The following is a 21,369-nucleotide window of genomic DNA, read 5'->3' as shown; positions in this document are numbered from 1 at the left end:
ACCCTGTACGTTTCAACTAAATACACTTAGTCATTCCTTAGATATTGCTGATACGCTCTTTTAACAACCCGCATACATATAGTGTGTTTGGATTGTGTTTGGTATTCCTCTCCAAAGATGTGGAGGGTTATGTCACTCCCATAGGCATAATTATTTGACCTTTAGACTATTTTGAACATGATGACTGTTTCAAATTTTGATCGAATGTTTTTGGAGTGAGTGCAATTAAACATGGCATGGGAGGGCCGCAGGGAAACCTCCCACAATTTTTAAAACACCCCCTTTAACATATCCTGAAAGTTTCAACTTCATACCCTCAGCCATTCTTAAGATATTGCAGATCCGTTCTCTGATTTACTGGATGTACAGAGTACCTTTTGATTTTTGTTTAAGATACACCTCAACGTTCTCCAAAGCTCCACCTTAATGCTCTTAGTGTTTTCGGATAATCCCTGAATCAAAAATTTCCCCTTTTCCTAATGATCAATCCTGTGTGTAAACAATTTATAAATTGCATAGTTTAAAATGGGGGGGGGGGGTGTATGGTATCCCCGGAGGCCTAGCTATTATGCTTTGTCACTAATTTGAATAAAATTACCAAAATGAACAAAATAATTGCAAGGGCGCCCAAAAGCTGAACTTTAGGGGGGGGGGCTAAGCTGGTCTAATCGGCACTTCCAATGCTGTATAATAGAAATCTCAAAACAAAATGATAGAATATAAGGCAGCATCATTCAGCAAGGGAGGAAAGAACCCCCCTCTGCCCCCTCCATATGGGCGCCCAGAATAATTGGCAATACATATATTAGAGGCTGGCAAAACGTTTTGAGAATGTGCTAAACCGGGATAAAATTGTAGGATATTATATAGAAAAGAATGATTTTCTTGGCAATTTTGAAATGAGGAGAGATTTTCGAATAGGAATTAGCGACAGTACTAAAACGATCAAAAAGTAACAGGGTCTAAGGTGTTAATAGTGTCGTAAATATTTTTGAAACATGGTGGTAGCGAAGTTAGAGAGGAATCACTGAGGATGATGAACATGGATTTGGAAAAAGGGGAAATACTTAGTGATTTTAGGAAAACTTTAATTAAACTCCTTCATGAGAAATGGGGTAAATGCGAATGTGGTAATTATAGAGGCATTAGCTTGGTCTCTCTAGGAACTAAGTAACTAAACATGACGATTTAACTAAACATGACGAAGCATGACATGTTGTCAAAGATTTTTCTTTTGACAGGTTGACAGGTTGTACTTTTGGCCATCCATCTGAAACAAAACAAAAAGCAGGTCGTCCCCGAATAGAGTGGGTAGAGGTCGCTAGGAAGAGACTTAATTTAGAATTTCTTGCATTGGGTAAAGAGTGAAGCCTTGAATATACTGGGGGATGAGGAGCGTGCACAGCTGTGTTGGCTTCAGATTGCTTGGGTCTGCATTAATAGTTGTGGAAATAACAGTCATTTCTGTTCGTTTTATCATTCGTGTATTTATCTATAGCAATATCTGTTATCTTTATTTTTGATGCTATGATTCATAAATTAAAAAACGTATAATTTCACGTCGAAGTCTGATTTTTATACTGATAACATGCAAGCAAATTTCATTGATTTTAAGTTTATTGTTAAAACTTTATTAACATGTGTACTTTTCCTAAATTGACAACAGTGGGAAATATCCCTTTTTGATGAAATTCGTAGGATAAAATTTAATACGGCCAGACCCCTAAAGTGATGATCAAGCAGGCATGTTTGATTCTCCCCTCTGGACCGTCATCATAGTGAGTCTGTGATTGTCGACTTTCAGTTATTGTAAATTTTAAACTCTACTGTTCAATAAAGCAATACGGTTCAATAATCCAAACAATACGGTTCAATAATCAATAAAAACAGACCATGTTGTTGCAATTTGCAAATTTTTGTGTTTATTCTGCTGCAAAGAAACGGTATTGGTCCATGCGACACTATGAAATTCAACGTATCAAAGGACCTAACCACAGATGTTTTTAGCTCTATTCAAAGCAATAAGTATTATCAAGCGAACTGTAAGTAAGGAGCGACCCGGCTCAATGGTAACTGAAACTCTAAAAAACGGAATTTTGATACCAATAGATACATCAAAAGAATAAGATTTTAATGCTGATTTCAAATATATATAAGTTTCATCAAGTTTAGTCTTACCCATCAAAAGTTACTTGAGAAAATTTGGCTAATTTTAGAAAAAGGGGGAAAGACCCCTAAAAGTTAAAGAACCTTAATGAAAATCACACCTATCATATTCAGGGTATCAGAGAACCCTAATATAGAGGTTTCAAGCCCCTATCTACAAAAATGTGGAATTTAGCATTTTTTGCCAGAAGAAAGATCACGGATGCCTGTTTATTTTTTTTTTATTTTTTTTCCCAGGGGTGATCGTATTGACCCAATGGTCCCAGAATATCGTGGGAGGGCTCATTGGAACGGAAATTAAAAGTTCTAGTGCCCTTTTTAAGTGACCAAAAAAATGGAGGGCAACTAGGCCCCCTCCCACGCTCATTTTTTTCCCAAAGTCACCCGATCAAAATTTTGAGATATCCATTTTGTTCAGCATGGTCGAAAATATGATAACAATTCTTCTAGGATGACTTAATCCCCCCAAGTCCCCGGGGGGAGGGCTGAAAGTTATGAACTTTACCCAATGTCAACATATAGTATTGGTTATTGGGAAGTATACAGACGTTTTCAGGGGGAATTTGTTATGGTAGGTGGGGGGGAGGGGGCTCGGGGGTTGTATGGGAGGATCTTTCTATGTAGGAAGTTTCCATGGGGAAGGGACATTGCTATGAAGGGGGCGCCGGATTTCCCAGCATTATTAAAGAAAAAGATAAGAAATTAAGTAAAAAAAACAACAAGTTTTTCAACTGATTTCAACTGATCAATGATTGTGATTAAGGGGCCTTTTTTAAAGAATTGGAAAAAATTCGAACTTTAGCTTAAAGAGCAAGGTATTGACTAGGGGACGAACCCCCTAATATACGTATTAAAAATCTATGAATATAGAAGTTCATTACGTAAGTTAATTCGTAAGTTACGTATATTCATTAATAATAAAAACGTTCGTAAATAAAATTAAACAAGTTTTGAGAAAGCCATTTAACCAAATAAAGTAAAATTAATATGCAGTTGTGACTTTCTCACAATTCTATTTTTTTTAAACAATAAAAAAATTTTTGCGTAAAGAGCGAGGTGTTGAGGAGGGGACAACCCCCTTCATAAACGGAATAATTTCTGTCCGTTTTAAGTTTTAACGTCGTTCCTTACTTTCAGTTAAAAAAACTTGTTTTTTTTTATTTAATTTCTCTTAAGGACTATTGTAGCAAATTGGTGACTGTCAATTTAAAAATTTGTATTATCTATTGTAAACATCGTAATGTAAAAGATCACGATAAATAAAGTTCAGAAGGGGATAAAAATCCTTTTAATAGACAGTGATAACTTTCACAAACATTCAACGCTAATGAACCGGATCCAAGAAGATTAAAGAGACTAGCTTCCGCTTTTGCTTTGAATTAAATAAAAAAAACAAGTTTTTTTAACTGAAAGTAAGGAACGACGTTAAAACTTAAAACGAACAGAAATTATTCCGTATATGAAGGGGGCTGTCCCCTCCTCAACGCCTCGCTCTTTACGCTAAAGTTTTTTTATTGTTTAAAAAAATAGAGTTGTGAGAAAGTCAAACTTTAGCGTAAAGAGCGAGGCGTTGAGGAGGGGACAGCCCCTTTCTTATACGGAATATTTTCTGTTCGTTTTAAGTTTTAACGTCGTTCCTTACTTTCAGTTAAAAAAACTTGTTTTTTTTATTTAATTTTTGAACGTTTTTGAATTAATGCAGGTTTTGATTTTGGCTCACCGTACATGAATAATTAAAACAAAATTTGCATATTATATTTGGTTAAATGGCTTTCTCGAAACTTGTTTAATTTTATTTACGAACGTTTTTATTAGTAATAAATATACGTAACTTAGAATTAACTTACGTAACGACCTTCTATATTCATAAATTTTTAACACGTATATTAGGGGGTTCGCCTCCTAGTCAATACCCTGCTCTTTAAACTATATTTAGAATTTTTTTTCCAGTTCTTTAAAAATGACCTATTAATCACAATAATTTGATCAGTTGAAAAACTTGTTTTTTTTTTTTATTTAATTCCTGATCTTTTTCTTTAATAATGCTGGGAAATCCGGCGCCCCCTTCATCGCAAAGTCCCTGCCCCCATGAAACCTTGCGTCATGGAAAGTTCCTTCCATATAGCCCCCGACCCTCGCCGTCCCCCCCCTACCAGAAAAAATCTCCTCTGAAAAAGTCTGTATACTTCCCAATAACCAATACTATATGTTAACATTGAGTAAAGTTCATAACTTTCAGCCCTCCCCTGGGGACTTTGGGGGATCAAGTCATCCTAAAAGACATTTTTATCATATTTTTGACCATGCTGAACAAAATGGCTATCTCAAAATTTTGATCGGGTGACTTTGGGAAAAAAAAAAGCGTGGGAGGGGGCATAGTTGCCCTCCATTTTTTTTTGTCACTTAAAAATGGCACTAGAACTTTTAATTTCCGTTACAATGAGCCCTCCCACGATATTCTAGGACCACTGGGTAGATAAAATCACCCCTGGGGGAAAAAAAAACAAAAAAACAAACAAACAAATAAACACGCATCCGTGATCTTTCTTCTGGCAAAAAATGTAAAATTCCACATTTTTGTAGATAGGAGCTTGAAACCTCTACAGTTGGGTTCTCTGATACGCTGAATATGATGGTGTAATTTTCATTAAGATTCTATAACTTTTAGGGAGTCTTTCCCCCTTTTTTCGAAAATCAGTCAAATTTTCTCAGGCTCGTAACTTTTGATAAGTATAACTAAAATTGATGAAACTTATATATTTGAAATCAGCATTAAAATCTGATTATTTTGATGTATCTATTGGTATCAAAATCCCGTTTTTTAAAGTTTCGGTTACCATTGAGCCGGGTCGCTCCTTACTTACAGTTCGTTACCACGAACTGTTTGAAAGAATTAGATTACTAATTAATATGTAGTTTTATCTTATTTCGTATTTAAACTATTGTTCTTAATTGTTTTAGTTTATTTTTACTACTGATGACGGTCACTGCATATTTGACCAAAATATCTAGTATTTTTGTGAAATTTGTCACTGTTTGTGTAAGTTATCACTATCTATTAAAAGGATTCTATCCCTATTTGAACTTTTATTTATCGTCATGGAATTGCAGTGTGGTCTCTGAAATTATCTAAAACATCACGCATCAGTAAAGCGCCGATCCATGTCATTTTCTGATTTTGAATCTCTGATTCAAATTAAGATTCCTGAAACCCCTTTGGTTTTAACGGTGCGTTCAATGGTCACCAATCTATTTCAATCTACTACCTTAGAGGCTAGTCGCATTTCTTATCAAAACAAACGTCTCATGAGTAACAGGACCTTGTTTTATTTTTTTTATTGGCGTATCATCACAGGGGAAGGCACCAGGACATCGATACGTCAGGGCCACTACCGTCAGGACATCGAAAAAATCCGTCAGAACATCGAAAGTCATAACATTGACACGTCAGTTCATTGACAGTCACAATCGCTACCCTTCAGAACGTCGACAGTCATGACATCGACACGTCAGTTCATTGACAGTCACAATAGCTACCCTTCAGAACATCGACAGTCTAACATCGACACGTCATAACATCAAAAAATTTTTTTCATAACGAAAATCTGTCAGAACCACTAACCGCCAGAACGTCGACAGTCATAACATCAACTTCATAACATCTAAAATTGTAAAACTTTAGTTTTTTGGGGCTTAGGGGGGAAAAGGTACCTAGGTTAGGTTACGTATATAATACATGATAAGCTTTATCCCACCCCCATGATATGCAAATATATAGCCGAAATTTGTTTCTAAACTATTATATACTTATTACTATTATATAAACTTCTAAATATTTTTTCATAACGAAAATCCGTCAGAACCACTAACCATCAGAACGTCGACAATCATAACATCAGCACGTCATAACATCTAAAAAAAATTTCATAACTAAAATCCATCAGAACCCCTAAACGTCAGAACGTCGACAGTCATAACATCAACACGTAATAACATCTAAAACTTTAAAACTTTAGTTTTTTGGGGTTTAGGGGAGAAAGGTACCTAGGTTAGGCTAGGTTACGTATTTAATGTATTCTATGCTTTATGCCCACCCCCCTAATGTGTAAATATATAGCCGAAATTTGTTTCTCAACTATTATATACTTATTACTATTATATAAACTTATAAATATCTTTCATAACGAAAATCCGTTAGAACTACTAGCCGTCAGAACGTCGACAGTCATAACAACGACAGGTCATAACATCTAAAAAAAATTTCATAACGAAAATCCATCAGAACCACTAACCATCAGAACGTCGACAGTCATAATATCGACACGTCATAACATCTAAATTTTTTTTAGAGAATATGGAGTGTCGTTGTTATGACTGTCAACGTTCTGACGGGTAGCGATTGTGACTGTTGATGAACTGACGTGTCGATGTTATGACTGTTGACGTTCTGACGGGTAGCGATTGTGACTGTCAATGTCCTGACGTGTCGATGTTAGGACTGTCAATGTCCTGACATGTCGATGTTCTGACGGATTTTCCTTGTCGAAGAAATGACGTTTAGTGCTTGTGACTGTTAGATGAACTGGTAGCATCCCTCATTACAGTCGTAATTCGTAAGCCAGTCATTTTCTGAATGGACACAAAGGGGAGTTCAAATAGACGATAAAGACAGCAAAATTTAGTACAGAGATCCTTATATTATAGTCTGCATTATGTCTATTTTATTGTTGCCTTGTACACACAAATCTAATGTCTGGAGATGTCTGATTTCTCACGAAACCGAGAGCTTGGAACCTAGTTTACAAGTTTTAACCTATACTTTCCATTTATTTATATGCACAGATGTGTTTTCTTTTCCTAGCAATGAATAGCTGCTATGATAAGCGAGGAGAAACAGCTTTCATGTTTAAAAGAGATCCAAAAGCACCAAAATTGGAGCAAGGGGACTTAATTCAACCTGGAATGTACCCAATTTCAGGATTAGCCATTACCAGTCCTGGTTATACTAATAAGTATTTCATGGGTTATATTGTTGCGTGCTTCATTTGGCTGGTTGTCTCTGTGCTTCAGCTGAACGGTAAGCTCTTTCTTTTATTAATTTGATTTTGCTATTCAGTAGGTAATACTTTCCACTATGTCTTTCATTCTCTTGTTCAGTCACTCACTCTCTCTTCCGTTCTCTTAAATAATTTCTTGGGGGCACATAAGGTTTGTGCCCCCCAAGGCAAATATAACAGTCTAAAGTCGTTCTTTATATACTGCTGATACGGTCATTGGACAGCGTGCATACATTCAGTTCAAAAATGAACAAAAATAGAATCAAATAATATACCAAGCATACCACTACCACATATCAGTATCAATAAATAAATGAAACCCAAAACAAACACAAATTAAAATAAATAAAAGAATAAAACTGAAACCGAGAAGAAATCAATATGAATAGGGTTCTAAACCCCTATGCTTTCTAAAAACCAGAATACAGTTAGCACTTTACTGAAAAACATTCAAATGAATTTAATGAAAAAAGTATGCATTGTCAGTTTAATATAATGCTGATATTAGTAGAAAGGAGGGTAAAGGTCCCACGAGAACCACTTGGTTTATAGGTTTTCTCACTGAGAATGAAAAAACAGAATTTTTTTCACTTGAAAAAACAGAAATTTTCTCACTTTTATGGATGTTTCTTTGATGGTTATGAGTGTCGGTCAATTTAGTTGTTGTTTTTCATGGATGTCAACATCAATTTATGTCTGTTTTTATGGTTTTTGTCAGTGAGAATGGAAAAACAGGATTTTTCTCACTTTGATGGATGTTTTCTGGATTATTGAGTCTAACGGGGACAGAGTCAATGCCCTCTTTTTTCCCAGGTCGATTTATTTGTTGTTGTTGTTGTTTCGGCCATGTGCACACTCGGGGCGAATGTTAAGATCCAGGAATAGGAAACAGGATCACGTGTTTCCTTCTTAAAATGACCTCAATTCCCCTTTCGTGAATCAATAATTCCCCTTAGAAACAACAAATTAATTCCCCTTTCTTAACAAATCTATCAATCATGACATCATCTGTCAGTCATTAAAAAAATTCGCCCAGAAACAATTCTCCAGGAATAGACCCAAGACATTAATAAACTTCGCCCCGGAAACAAATCTACTGGTCGAACTCCAAAGATATTAATAAACTTCACCATGGAAATAATTCTCAAAGAAACATCTTAGAGATGAATAGATTAACGCGGGAAAGGGTTTCTTAGTAATTTCAAATGTGACAGCGCAGGGATGCCAAAAACAAAAGGAACACGCTGAAATTACGTTTAGGGGTTATTTGGGTGAAACCGTTTTAGACATTTTAGGGAATTATTTCGGCGAAACAGCTAGAGACATTTCAAAAGATGATTTTAGAAGATGTTTTAGAAGAGGATTTGAGGGTGAAACTCTGTGGTCGTTATAATACACAAGTTGTATTTGAACAGTGTTGTGAGGTCCTCTACCCCAGCCCCCAAGGGCTCTGATCCCCCTACCCCAACCCCAAAGGGTTCCGATCCCCATACCCCAACCCCAAAGGAAGCCCCCGGTCCTCAATGTTCCCCCGGGCTCCCAAAGGACCCCCGGCACCCCAAAGGCCCCTGAGCCCCCCATTTTTTAATAATTTTTTATGGCTTCATTATAACTTTTCAGAACAAGTTATTTTCTTAATGTCCTTCCTAAACCCATTTTACAAGTTGAAGTACTCACCCTTTTCACCCACAACTTTACTATACTGCTTTTTGAATGCTCCAACATCAAGCAATACTTTTCAAAGGCATTTCAGAACAACTTATTTTCTTAATGTCCCTCCTAAGCCCGTTTTACAAATTGAAGTACCCATCCTTTTTACACACAACTTTACTTTACAACTTTTTGAATGCTCCAACACCAAGCAATACTTTTCAAAGGGCATTTCAGAACAAGTTCTTTTCATAATGTCCATCCTAAACCCATTTTACCAGTTGAAGTTCCCATCCTTTTCACCCACAACTTTACTTTACAGCTTTTTGAATGCCCAACACCAAGCAATACTTTTCAAAAGGTATTTCAGAACAAGTTCTTTTCATAGTGACCGTCCTAAACCCATTTTACAATTGAAGTACCCATCCTTTTCACCCACAACTTAATTATAGGCAAGAGTTTGAAGTTTTACCTTAGAGACTTAGCTTAGAGTTTTAGTTTGGTTTAGTTTTAGTTAAAAGTTTAGAGTTTTTTAGCTTAGAGTCTTAGCTTAGAGTTTTTGTTAGAGTTCTAGTTTAGTTTAGTTTTATTTAAGAGTTTAGAGTTTTTAGCTTAGAGTCTTAGCTTAGAGTTTTATTCAGAATTCTAGTTTAGTTTAGTTTAGTTACAGTTCAGAATTTAGAGTTTTAGCTTAGAGTCTTAGCTTAGAATTTTACTTAAAGTTATAGTTTGGTTAAGTATTAGTTAAGAGTTTAGAGTTTTAGCTTGGAATCTTATCTTAGAGTTTTTGTTAGAGTTCTAGTTTAGTTTAGTTTTAATTAATAGTTTCTAGTTTTACGATAGAGTCTTATATTAGATGATTATTTATAGTTGAAGTTTAGTCTAGTTATATTTGAGAATTTAGAGTTTTATCACAGAGTCATACCTTAGAGTTTTACTTAAAGTTTTAGTTTGGTTGAGTTTTAGTTAAGAGTTACGACTTTTAGCTTAGAGTCTTAGCTTATAGTTTTTTTTTGTTAGAGTTCTAGTTTAGTTTAATTTTAGTTAAGAGTTTGATTTTTTACCTTTGAGTTTCAGTTAGAGTTCTAGTTTAGTTTAGTTTTAGTTAAGGATTTAGAATTTTAGCTTAGAGTCTTAGCTTAGAGTTTTCGTTGAAGTTCTAGTTTAGTTTATTTTTAGTTAATATTTTAGATTTTTATCATAGAGTATTAGCTTAGAGTTTTTGTTAGATTTCTAGTTTAGTTTAATTTTAGTTAAGAGTTTGATGTTTTAACTTATAGTTTCATTTATAGTTATAGTTTAGTTTAGTTTTAGTTAAGAGTTTAGAATTTTAGATTAGAGTCTTAGCTTAGAGTTTTTTTTAGAGTTGAAGTTTATTTTAGTAATAGTTAAGAGTTTAGAGTTTTAGCTTAGAGTCGTAGCTTAGAGTTTTTTTGTTAGAGCTCTAGTTTAGTTTAATTTTAGTTAAGAGTTTGATTTTTTACCTTTGAGTTTCAGTTAGAGTTCTAGTTTAGTTTAGTTTTAGTTAAGAGTTTGGTGTTTTACCTTAAGTCTTAGCTTAGAGCTTTAGTTAGAGTTCTAGTTTAGTTTAGTTTTAGTTAAGAGTTTACGATTTTAGCTTAGAGTCTTAGCTTAGAGTTTATGTTAGAGTTCTAGTTTATTTTAGTTTTAGTTACGAGTTTAGAGTTTTTAGCTTAAGAGTTTAGAGTTTTACCTTAGAGACTCAGCTTAGAGTTCTAGTTTAGTTTAGTTTTAGTTAAGAGTTTAGAGTTTTACCTTAGACTCTTAGCTTACAGTTTTTGTTTAAGTTGAAGTTTAGTTTATTAATAGTTAAGAGATTATAGTTTTACCTTAGATTCTTAGCTTAGAGTTTTAGTTTAGTTTAGTTTTAGTTAAAAGTTTAGATTTTTTTAGCTTAGAGTCTTTGCTTAGAGTTTTTGTTAGAGTTCTAGTTTATTTTAGTTTTGAGTTCTAGTTTAGTTTACATATAGTTAAGAGTTTGGAGTTTTACCTTAGAGACTTAGCTTAGAGTTTTATTTTAGTTTAGTTTTAGTTAAGAGTTTGGTGTTTTACATTAGAGTCTTAGCTTAGAGTTTTAGTTAGAGTTCTAGTTTAGTTTAGTTTTAGTTAAGAGTTTAGAGTGTTTTAGCTTAGAGTCTTAGCTTAGAGTTATTGTTAGAGTTCTAGTTTATTTTAGTTTTAGTTAAGAGTTTAGAGTTTTTAGTTTAGAGTCTTAGCTTAGAGTTTTTGTTGAAGTTCTAGTTTAGTTTAGTTTTAGTTAACAGTTTAGAGTTTTAGCTTAGAGTCGTAGCTTAGAGTTTTTGTTAGAGTTGAAGTTTATTTTAGTTATAGTTAAGGGTTTAGAGTTTTAACTTAGAGTCTTAGCTTAGAGTTTTTGTTACAGTTCTAGTTTAGTTTAGATATAGTTAAGAGTTTGGAGTTTTACCTTAGAGACTTAGCTTAGAGTTTTAGTTTAGTTTAGTGTTAGTTAAGAGTTTAGAGTTTTTTAGCTTAGAGTATTAGCTTATAGTTTTTGTTATAGTTCTAGTTTAGTTTAGTTATAGGTAAGATTTTTAAGTTTTAACTTAGAGACTTCTCTTAGAGTTTTAGTTTAGTTTAGTTTTAGTTAAGAGTTTAGAGTTTTTTAGCTTAGAGTCTTAGCTTAGAGTTTTAGTTAGAGTTCTAGTTTAGTTTAGTTTTAGTTAAGAGTTTGATGTTTTACCTTAGAGTATTAGCTTATACTTTTATTTATAGTTATAGTTTATTTTATTTATTTTTAATATTTTTTATTTTTAGATTATAGTTTTAGCTTATATTTTTTGTTATCGTTATAGTTTAGTTTATTTTTATTTAATATTTTAGAGTTTTTTGCTTAGAGTCTTATCATAGTTTTTGTAGAATTTCTAGTTTAGTTTAGTAATAGTTAAGAGTTTAGAGTTTTAGCTTAGAGTCTTAGCTTAGAGTTTTTGTTAAAGTTGAAGTTTAGTTTAGTAATAGTTAAGAGTTTAGAGTTTTAGCTTAGAGTCTTAGCTTAGAGTTTTTGTTAAAGTTGTACTTTAGTTTAGTAATAGTTAAGATTTTAGAGTTTTATATTAGAGTATTAGATTAGAGTTTTTGTTTAGTTTTGTTTTATTTCATAGATTATAGTTTTAGCTTAGTATATTATATTTGAGTGTTTGTTAGATCTCTATTTTAGTTTAGTTTTATCGCAAATCCTAATGTTTCAGCATAGATTCCGAGCTTAGATGTTAGTTAGATTTCTAGTTTAGTTTAGTTTATTTTAAGAATTTAGTGTTTTAGCTTTGACTCTTAGCTTATAGTTTTAGTTAGAGTTCTAGTTTAGTAAAGTTATAGTTAAGAGTTTAGAGTTTTACCTTAGAGACTTAGCTTAGAGTTTTAGCTTAGAGTCTTAGCTTATAGTTTGTGTTAGAGTTCTAGTTTAGTTTAGTTATAGTTAAGAGTCTCGAGTTTTTAGCTTAGAGTCTTAGCTTAGGGTTTATGTTATAGTTCTAGTTTAGTTTACTTCTAGTTAAGAGTTTAGAGTTTTAGCTGAGAGTCTTAGCTTAGAGTTTTTGTTAGAGTTCTAGTTTAGTTTAGTTTTAGTTAAGAGTTTATAGTTTTATCTTAGAGTCTTAGCTTAGAGTTTTTGTTGAAGTTCTAGTTTAGTTTAGTTAAGAGTTTAGAGTTCTACCTTAGAGTCTTAGCTTAGAATTTTACTTGAGTTGAAGTTTAGTTTAGTTATAGTTAAGGGTATAGAGTTTTAGCTTGGAGTCTTAGCTTAGAGTTCTAGTTATAGTTCTATCTTAGTTCAGTAATATTTAAGATATTCGAGCACCACATTATAGTCTGATCATGAGTCTTAGCTAGAGTTCTAGTTTAGTTTAGTTTTAGCTGAGAGTTTTGAGTTTTAAATTAATGTCTTATATTGGAGTTTCAATTGTGTTTGACATGTCGTGTTTTCTAGTTATAGTTAAGAGTTTATAGTTTTAGCTTAAAGTGTTATCTTAGAGTTTTAGTTAGAGTTATTGTTTAGTTTAGTTTTAGTAAAGAGTTATAGCTTAGAGATTTAGTCTAGAATCTTAGCTTAGAGATTTAGTTAGAGTTGAAGTTTAGTCTAAACTAGCATAACCACAAAATTATACAATATTGCATAGAAATACCAAAACCATAGGTTAGATTAGGTTAGGTTAGGTTAGAGGTTAGGTTTCTCCACGTTTAAGTTAGGTTATATTAGGTTAGCTTATCATGAGCGCTCATGATACTCAAACTCTAACTCTAACAAACAGCACTCGAACTCTAACAAAAACTCTAAACTACGACTCTAAGCTAAAAACTCTAAATTCTTAACTATAACTAAACTAAACTTCAACTCTAACTATAACTCTAAGCTAAGACTCTAAGCTAAAAGTCTAAACTCTTAACTAAAACTAAACTAAACTAAAACTCTAACAAAAACTCTAAGCTAGGACTCTAAGCTAAAACTATAAACTCTTAACTAAAACTAAACTAAACTAGAGCTTCAACAAAAACTCTAAGCTAAGACTCTAAGCTAAAAACTCTAAACTCTTAACTAAAACTAAACTAAACTAGAACTCTAACAAAAACTCTAAGCTAAGACTTTAAGCTAAAAAACTCTAAACTCTTAACTAAAACCAAACTAAACTATAACTCTAAGCTAAGACTCTAAGCTAAAACTCTAAACTCTTAACTATTACTAAACTAAACTTCAACTTCAACAAAAACTCTAAGCTAAGACTCTAAGCTAAAACTCTAAACTCTTAACTATTACTAAACTAAACTAGAACCTCAACAAAAACTATGCTAAGACTCTAAGCTAAAAACTCTAAACTCTTAACTAAAACTAAACTAAACTAGAACTCTAACAAAAACTCTAAGCTAATACTCTAAGCTAAAAATATAAACTCTTAACTAAAACTAAATTAAACTAGAACTCTAATTAAAAGTCTAAGCTATGACTCTAAGGTAAAACACCAAACTCTTAAATAAAACTAAACTAAACTAGAGCTCTAACAAAAACTCTAAGCTAAGACTCTAAGCTAAAAAACTCTAAACTCTTAACTAAAACTAAACTAAACTAAAACTCTAAGCTAAGTTTCTAAGGTAATTCTCCAAACTCTTAACTATATCTAAACTAAACTAGAACTCTAACAAAAACTCTAAGCTAAGACTCTAAGTTAAAACTCTAAACTCTTAACTATTACTAAACTAAACTTCAACTCTAACAAAAACTCTAAGCTAAGACTCTAAGCTAAAAGTAAAACATATTTTTTAAAACTGAACAACTCTAACATTACAACAAAAATTCGAAGCTAAGACTCTAAGCTAAAAAAGACAGAATCGTAGCTAGCAATAAAATGAACTCGAAATGTAACTGAAACTCTAAGCTAAGACTCAAACCTAAAAAAATCTAAAATATAAAACTAAACTAACTAAACTCTAAACTAAGCAAGACTCTAACTAAAACTACTAAACTAAAAGCTAAGTCTCTAAGGTAAAACTCCAAACTCTTAACTATATGTAAACTAAACTAGAACTCAAAACTAAAATAAACTAAAACTCTAACAAAAACTCTAAGCTAAAACTCTAAGCTAAAAAACTCTAAACTCTTAACTAAAACTAAACTAAACAAAAACTCTAAGCTAAGACTCTAAGCTAAAACTCTAAACTCTTAACTATTACTAAACTAAACTTCAACTCTAACAAAAACTCTAAGCTAAGACTCTAAGCTAAAAACTCTAAACTCGTTACTAAAACTAAAATAAACTAGAACTCTAACAAAAACTCTAAGCTAAGACTCTAAGCTAAAATTCTAAACTCTTAACTAAAACTAAACTAAACTAAACCTCTAAGCTAAGACTCTAAGCTAAAACTCTAAACTCTTAACTATTACTAAACTAAACTTCAACTTTAACAAAAACTCTAAGCTAAGACTCTAAGCTAAAACTCTATCTCTTAACTATTACTAAACTAAACTTCAACTTTAACAAAAACTCTAAGCTAAGACTCTAAGCTAAAACTCTAAACTCTTAACTATTACTAAACTAAACTAGAACTTTGACGAAAACTATGCTAAGACTCTAAGCTAAAAACTCTAAACTCTTAACTAAAACTAAACTAAACTAGAACTCTAACAAAAACTCTAAGCTAAGACTCTAAGCTAAAAATATAAACTCTTAACTAAAACTAAAATAAAATATAACTATAACTAAAACTATAAGCTAAGACTCTAAGGTAAAAAACAAAACTCTTAACTAAAACTAAACTAAACTAGAACTCTAACAAAAACTCTAAGCTAAAAAAATCTAAACTCTTAAATAAAATTAAACTAAACAAAAACTCTAAGCTAGGTCTCTAAGGTAAAAATTAAAACTCTTAACTATAAATAAACTAAACTAGAACTCTAACAAAAACTCTAAGCTACAACTCTAAGCTAAAACTCTAAACTATTAACTAAATCTAAACTAAACTAAAACTTCAACAAAAACTCTAAGCTAAGACTCTAAGCTAAAAACTCTAAACTCTTAACTAAAACTAAAATAAACTATAACTCTAACAAAAAATCTAAGCTAAGACTCTAAGCTAAAACTCTAAACTCTTAAGTAAAACTAAACTAAACTAGAACTCTAAGCTAAGACTCTAAGGTAAAACTCCAAACTCTTAACTGAAACTAAACTAAACTAGAACTCTAAGCTAAGTCTCTAAGGTAAAACTCCAAACTCTTAACTGTATGTAAACTAAACTAGAACTCAAAACTAAAACAAGCTAGAACTCTAACAAAAACTCTAAGCAAAGACTTTAAGGTAAAATTCTAAACTCTTAACTATAACTAAACTAGACAAATACTCTAATCTAAGACTCTAAAATCTCAACTATTACTATAATAAGCTTAAACTCTAACAAAACTATAAGATTATACACTAATATAAACCTCTAAACTATAAACTAAAACTAAAATAAACTAGCGCTTAAACATTAATTCTAAGATATTACTCTCAGCTAAAGAATATAAACTCGTAACTAAAACTAAAATAAAATAGATCTCTAACAAAAACTCTAAGCTAAGACTCAAAGCAAAAATTCTAAACTCTTAACTAAAACTAAACTAAACTAGAACTCTAACTAAAACTCTAAGCTAAGACTCTAAGGTAAAACACTAAACTCTTAACTAAAACTAAACTAAACTAGAACTCTAACTGAAACTCAAAGGTAAAAAATCAAACTCTTAACTAAAATTAAACTAAACTAGAACTCTAAAAAAAACTCTAAGCTAAGACTCTAAGCTAAAACTCTAAACTCTTAACTATTACTAAACTAAGCTTCAACTCTAACAAAAACTCTAAGCTAAGACTCTAAGTTAAAACTCTAAACTATGTACTAAAACTAAACTAAACTAAAACTTAAACAAAAACTCTAAGCTAAGACTCTAAGCTAAAAATTCTAAACTCTTAACTAAAACTAAAATAAACTAGAACTCTATCAAAAACTCTAGGCTAAGACTCTAAGCTAAAATTCTAGACTCTTAACTAAAACTAAACTAAAATAGAACTCTAACTGAAACTCAAAGTTAAAACATCAAACTCTTAAATAAAATTAAACTAAACTAGAACTATAACAAAAAAACTCTAAACTAAGGCTCTAAGCTAAAACTCGAAACTCTTAACTTAAACTTAGCCAAACTAAAACACTAAGTAAAACTCTAAGCTAAAACTCTAAATTCTTAACTGTAACTAAACTAAACTGCAACTCTAACAAGACCTCTAAGATATGACTCTAACGTAAAACTCTTTAATAAAACTAAACTAAACTATAACTCTAACAAAACTCTAAGCTAAGACTCTAAGCTAAAACTCGAAACTCTTAACTAAAACTTACCCAAACTATAACTTTAAGTAAAACTCTAAGCTTAGACTCTAAGCTAAAACTCTAAATTCTGAACTGTAACTAAACTAAACTAAACTAGAACTCTGAGTAAAACTCTAAGCTAAGACTCTAAGCTAAAAACTCTAAACTCTTAACTAAAAACTAAACTAAACTAGAACCCTAACAAAAACTCTAAGCTAAGACTCTAAGCTAAAAAAACTTTTAACTAAAACTAAACCAAACTAAAACTCTAAGCTAAGTCTCTAAGGTAAAACTTCAAACTCTTACCTATAACTAAGTTGTGGGTGAAAAGGATGGGTACTTCAATTGTAAAATGGGTTTAGGACGGTCACTATGAAAAGAACTTGTTCTGAAATGCCTTTTGAAAAGTATTGCTTGGTGTTGGGCATTCAAAAAGCTGTAAAGTAAAGTTGTGGGTGAAAAGGATGGGAACTTCAACTTGTAAAATGGGTTTAGGATGGATATTATGAAAAGAACTTGTTCTGAAATGCCTTTTTGAAAAGTATTGCTTGGTGTTGGAGCATTCAAAAAGCTGTAAAGTAAAGTTGTGTGCAAAAAGGATGGGTACTTCAATTTGTAAAATGGGTTTAGGAGGGACATTAAGAAAAGAACTTGTTCTGAAATGCCTTTGAAAAGGATTGCTTGGTGTTGGATTATTCAAAAACGCAGTATAGTAAAGTTGTGGGTGAAAAGGATGGGTACTTCAACTTGTAAAATGGGTTTAGGATGGACATTAATAAAATAATTTGTTCTTAAAAGTTATAATAGAGCCATAAAAACTTATTAAGAAATGGGGGGCTTTGGGACGTTTTGGGTGCCGGGGGTCGTTTGGGAGCCGGGGGGACCTTTGGGGACTGGGGGCTTCCTTGGGGGTTGGGTTATGGGGATCGGAACCCTTTGGGGGTGGCGTAGGGGGATCAGAGCCCTTGGGGGCTGGGGTAGAGGACCTCACAACACTGTTTAAATACAACTTGTGTATTATAACGACCAAAGAGTTTCACCCTCAAATCCTCTTCTAAAACATCTTCTAAAATCATCTTTTGAAATGTCTCTAGCTGTTTCGCCGAAATAATTCCCTAAAATGTCTAAAACGGTTTCACCCAAATAACCCCTAAACGTAATTTCAGCGTGTTCCTTTCGTTTTTGTTATCCCTGCGCTGTCACATTTGAAATTACTAAGAAACCCTTTCCCGCGTTAATCTATTCATCTCTAAGATGTTTCTTGGAGAAATGTTTCCAGGGCGAAGTTTATTAATATCTTTGGAGTTCGACCAGTAGAATTGTTTCCGGGGCGAAGTTTATTAATGTCTTGGGTCTATTCCTGGAGAATTGTTTCTGGGCAAAGTTTTTTAATGTCTGACAGATGATGTCATGGTTGATTGATTTGTCAAGAAAGGGGAATTTATTTGTTGTTTCTAAGGGGAATTATTGATTCACGAAAGGGGAATTGAGGTCGTTGAGAGACACGTGATCCTGTTTCCTATTCCTGGATCTTAACATTTGCACCTAGCATGCACATGGCCAAAACAACAACAACAACAAATAAATCGACCTGGGAAAAAGAGGGCATTGACCCTGTCCCCGTTAGACTCAATAATCCAAGAAAACATCCATCAAAGTGAGAAAAATCCTGTTTTTCCATTCTCACTGAGAAAAACCATAAAAACAGACATAAATTGATGTTGACATCCATGAAAAACAACAAATAAATTGACTGACACTCATAACCATCCAAGAAACATCCATTAAAGTGAGAAAATTCCTGTTTTTTCAAGTGAGAAAAATTTTGTTTTTTCATTCTCAGTTAGAAAACCATAAACCACGTGGTTCTCGTGGGATCTTTACCCCCCTTTTACTGATATTTTATTCCTTAAAATCTTAATTAATTTCTGATTTCTTAAAGTTGCAAAAATAAAAAAATTTAAAAGAATTTTTTTCAGTAAAGCGTAAATTATATTCTGGCTTTTAGAAAGCATAGGGGTTTAGAACTCCCCTCATATTAATTTCTGCTCGTTTTGAGTTTAACTCTGTTATTTGTTTTAATTTCTGTTTGTTTTGGGTTTCATTTATTTGTTGATACTGATTTGTGGTAGTTGTATAACTGGTAGATTATTTGATTCTATTTTTGTTCATTTTTGATTTAATGGAGTTCTTTATTTTTTTTTTGAAGAACTTATGTTTGGGGAAAAACTTTTTTTTAAATTAATTTATGTTCGTTTTATATTGGCATAGTCTTGTCAAATTCAGCGCAATCGCGCTGCCTAAGTAAAGAATGATGTTGGCACCATGCATTTTTTTTTCGATACCAGGACACTCCGTATCGAAGGACTTGTCGTAGAAACTACGAAAAGAGCTCATTCGATTGGAAATTGGAATGGCTAGTAAGTAATAAGTAAGTATGACGGCACTAGACCCTTAAGGTCCAAACCGGCGGTGCTGATCTCTGTTTCTTGGCCCTTCAGCCAGAAATTGTAATTGGGGGTTAGGGACCATCCATCCTGTGCCTTTGCACATGCTTCCTGTCTACCTTCCCCAGATTTCCAGGTACCCATTTAGAGCTGGGTCGACTCTGGCTAAGCTTACAGAGTCATACCACTGACCCACTTCCAGAACCAAATAACTGGCCACGTCAGAGATCGAACCCGTGCCCCTTGGACAAAGACCTCAACCCCAGCGTTAGTGCTCTTTTGAATAGTCGAAAGTGATTGGAAGGCAACTAACACCCCTTTCACACCCACCATTTCCCAAAACATATCCAATCAAAATTTTGAGACAGCCATTTTGTTCAGCGTAGTTGATTTTCAGATAGAAATTGTGTTTTTGAGGAGGACACTCCCCCGCAGCCCTCAAGGCAAGGGTTGTAAGTTATGCCCTGGGGGCATATAAGATTCTTATAGAAAGCGTTGTCGTAGAAACTTCAAAAAGGCTTATTTGATTGAAAATTCAAAGGGCTAGTGCCCTTTTTAATAGTCGAAAGGGATTGGAGGGGAAATAACCCCCCCCCCTCTCACGCCCATCTTTTCCCCAAACACATAAAATCAAAATTTTGAGATAGCCATTTTGTTCACGTAGTTGAAATTTCTGGAAACTAGGTGTTTGAGGATTACAACCCCCCCCCCCTCCCGACAGCCCTCAGGTCAAGGGTTGTAAAATATGCCCTGGGGGAATATAAGGTTTTTATAGAAAGGGTTATCGTAGAAACTTCAAAAAGGGTGCATTCGATTGGAAATTGAAACGGCTAGTGCCCTTTTTTAATTGTCGAAAATGATTGGAGGGCAACGAACACCCCTTCTATGCCCACCATTTCCCCCAACACATCCAGTCAAAATTTTGAGAGAGCTATTCATGGGCGCCCATAAGCTGAATTCCAGGGGGGGCAAACTTTGTCTAATTGGCACTTTTAATACTATATAATAGAAATCTCAGAACAAAAATATAAAAATAAGGCAGCATCATTCCGCCAGGGGGGGGCAAGCGCCCCCCCCTGCCCCCATATGGGCGCCCATGGAGCTATTTTATTTAACGCAGTTGAAAGGTCCGAAAATTATATCTTTTAGCTGGACACTCCTCCCAGAGTCTTCAGGCCAAGGGTTGTAATTTATGCAAGGGTTGTAATTTATGTCCTGGGGGCATATAAGGTTCTTATAGAAAGTGTTGTCGTATAAACATGAAAAAGGCTAATTCGATTGGAAATTCAAAGGGCTAGTGTCCTTTTTAATAGTTGAAAGTAATTAGAAGGCAACTAACCCCCTTTCACACCCACCATTCCTGCAAACACATGCAATAAAAATTTTGAAATATTCATTTTGTTCAACGTAGTTGAAAGTTTTAGAAATTACTTCTTCGAGGATGATAACCCACCTCAGAGCCCTCAGGGAAAGGGTTGTAAGTTATGCCCTGGGGGCATATAATGTTTTATAGAAAGGGTTGTCGTATAAACTTCAACAAAAGCTTCAACAAAACACTACTGAAATAATCCAACTCTTGGATTTCAACGAAAAAGATCCAAAATGAACTTTGAAACATCAAAAGAATGTAACAGTGACAAGGTAAACCATGACAAAACACTACTGAAATATTCCAACTCTTACATTTCATTGAAAAACATCCAAGATGAAATGAAAAATCAAGAGAATGTAACAGTGACAAGGTAAACCACGACAAAACACTACTGAAATATTCCAACTATTACATTTCAATGAAAAACATCCAAATGAATTTGAAACATCAAGAGAATGTAACAGTGACAAGGTAAACTGCGACAAAACACTACTGAAATATTTCAACTCTTGCATTTCAACTAAAAAAAAGTCCAAAATGAACTTTGAAGCATCAAGAGAGTGTAACAGTGACAAGGTAAACCATGACAAAACACTACTGAAATACACCAGTGACATGATAACTCACGACAAAATACTACTGAAATATTCCAACTCTTACATTTCAACAAAAAAAAAAATCCAAAATGAACTTTGAAACATTAAGAGAATGTAACAGTGACAAGGTAAACCACGATAAAACACTACTGAAATAATCCAACTCTTACATTTCAATAAAAAAAATGAACTTTGAAGCATCAAGAGATTGTAACAGT

General features: G+C 33.1%; 1 protein-coding gene across 1 annotated transcript in view; it reads left to right on the top strand.

Annotated features, from left to right (window-relative positions):
• The first annotated feature begins 1,963 nt into the window (after positions 1–1,963).
• Positions 1,964–21,369, top strand: part of LOC148955073 (uncharacterized) — a 76,539-nt gene continuing 57,133 nt past the window's right edge. Inside the window, exons 1-2 of the mRNA XM_089106104.1 lie at positions 1,964–2,042; positions 7,028–7,243. Of these exons, the coding sequence (XP_088962230.1) occupies positions 1,964–2,042; positions 7,028–7,243 (295 nt within the window). The remainder of the gene's footprint in view (positions 2,043–7,027; positions 7,244–21,369) is intronic.

Source organism: Artemia sp. Qi Xiang Cuo, chromosome 2 (assembly GCF_049724085.1).
Source record: "Artemia sp. Qi Xiang Cuo chromosome 2, ASM4972408v1, whole genome shotgun sequence".
Lineage (NCBI taxonomy): Eukaryota > Metazoa > Arthropoda > Branchiopoda > Anostraca > Artemiidae > Artemia > Artemia sp. Qi Xiang Cuo.
This window is presented reverse-complemented; position numbering and strand designations above follow the sequence as displayed.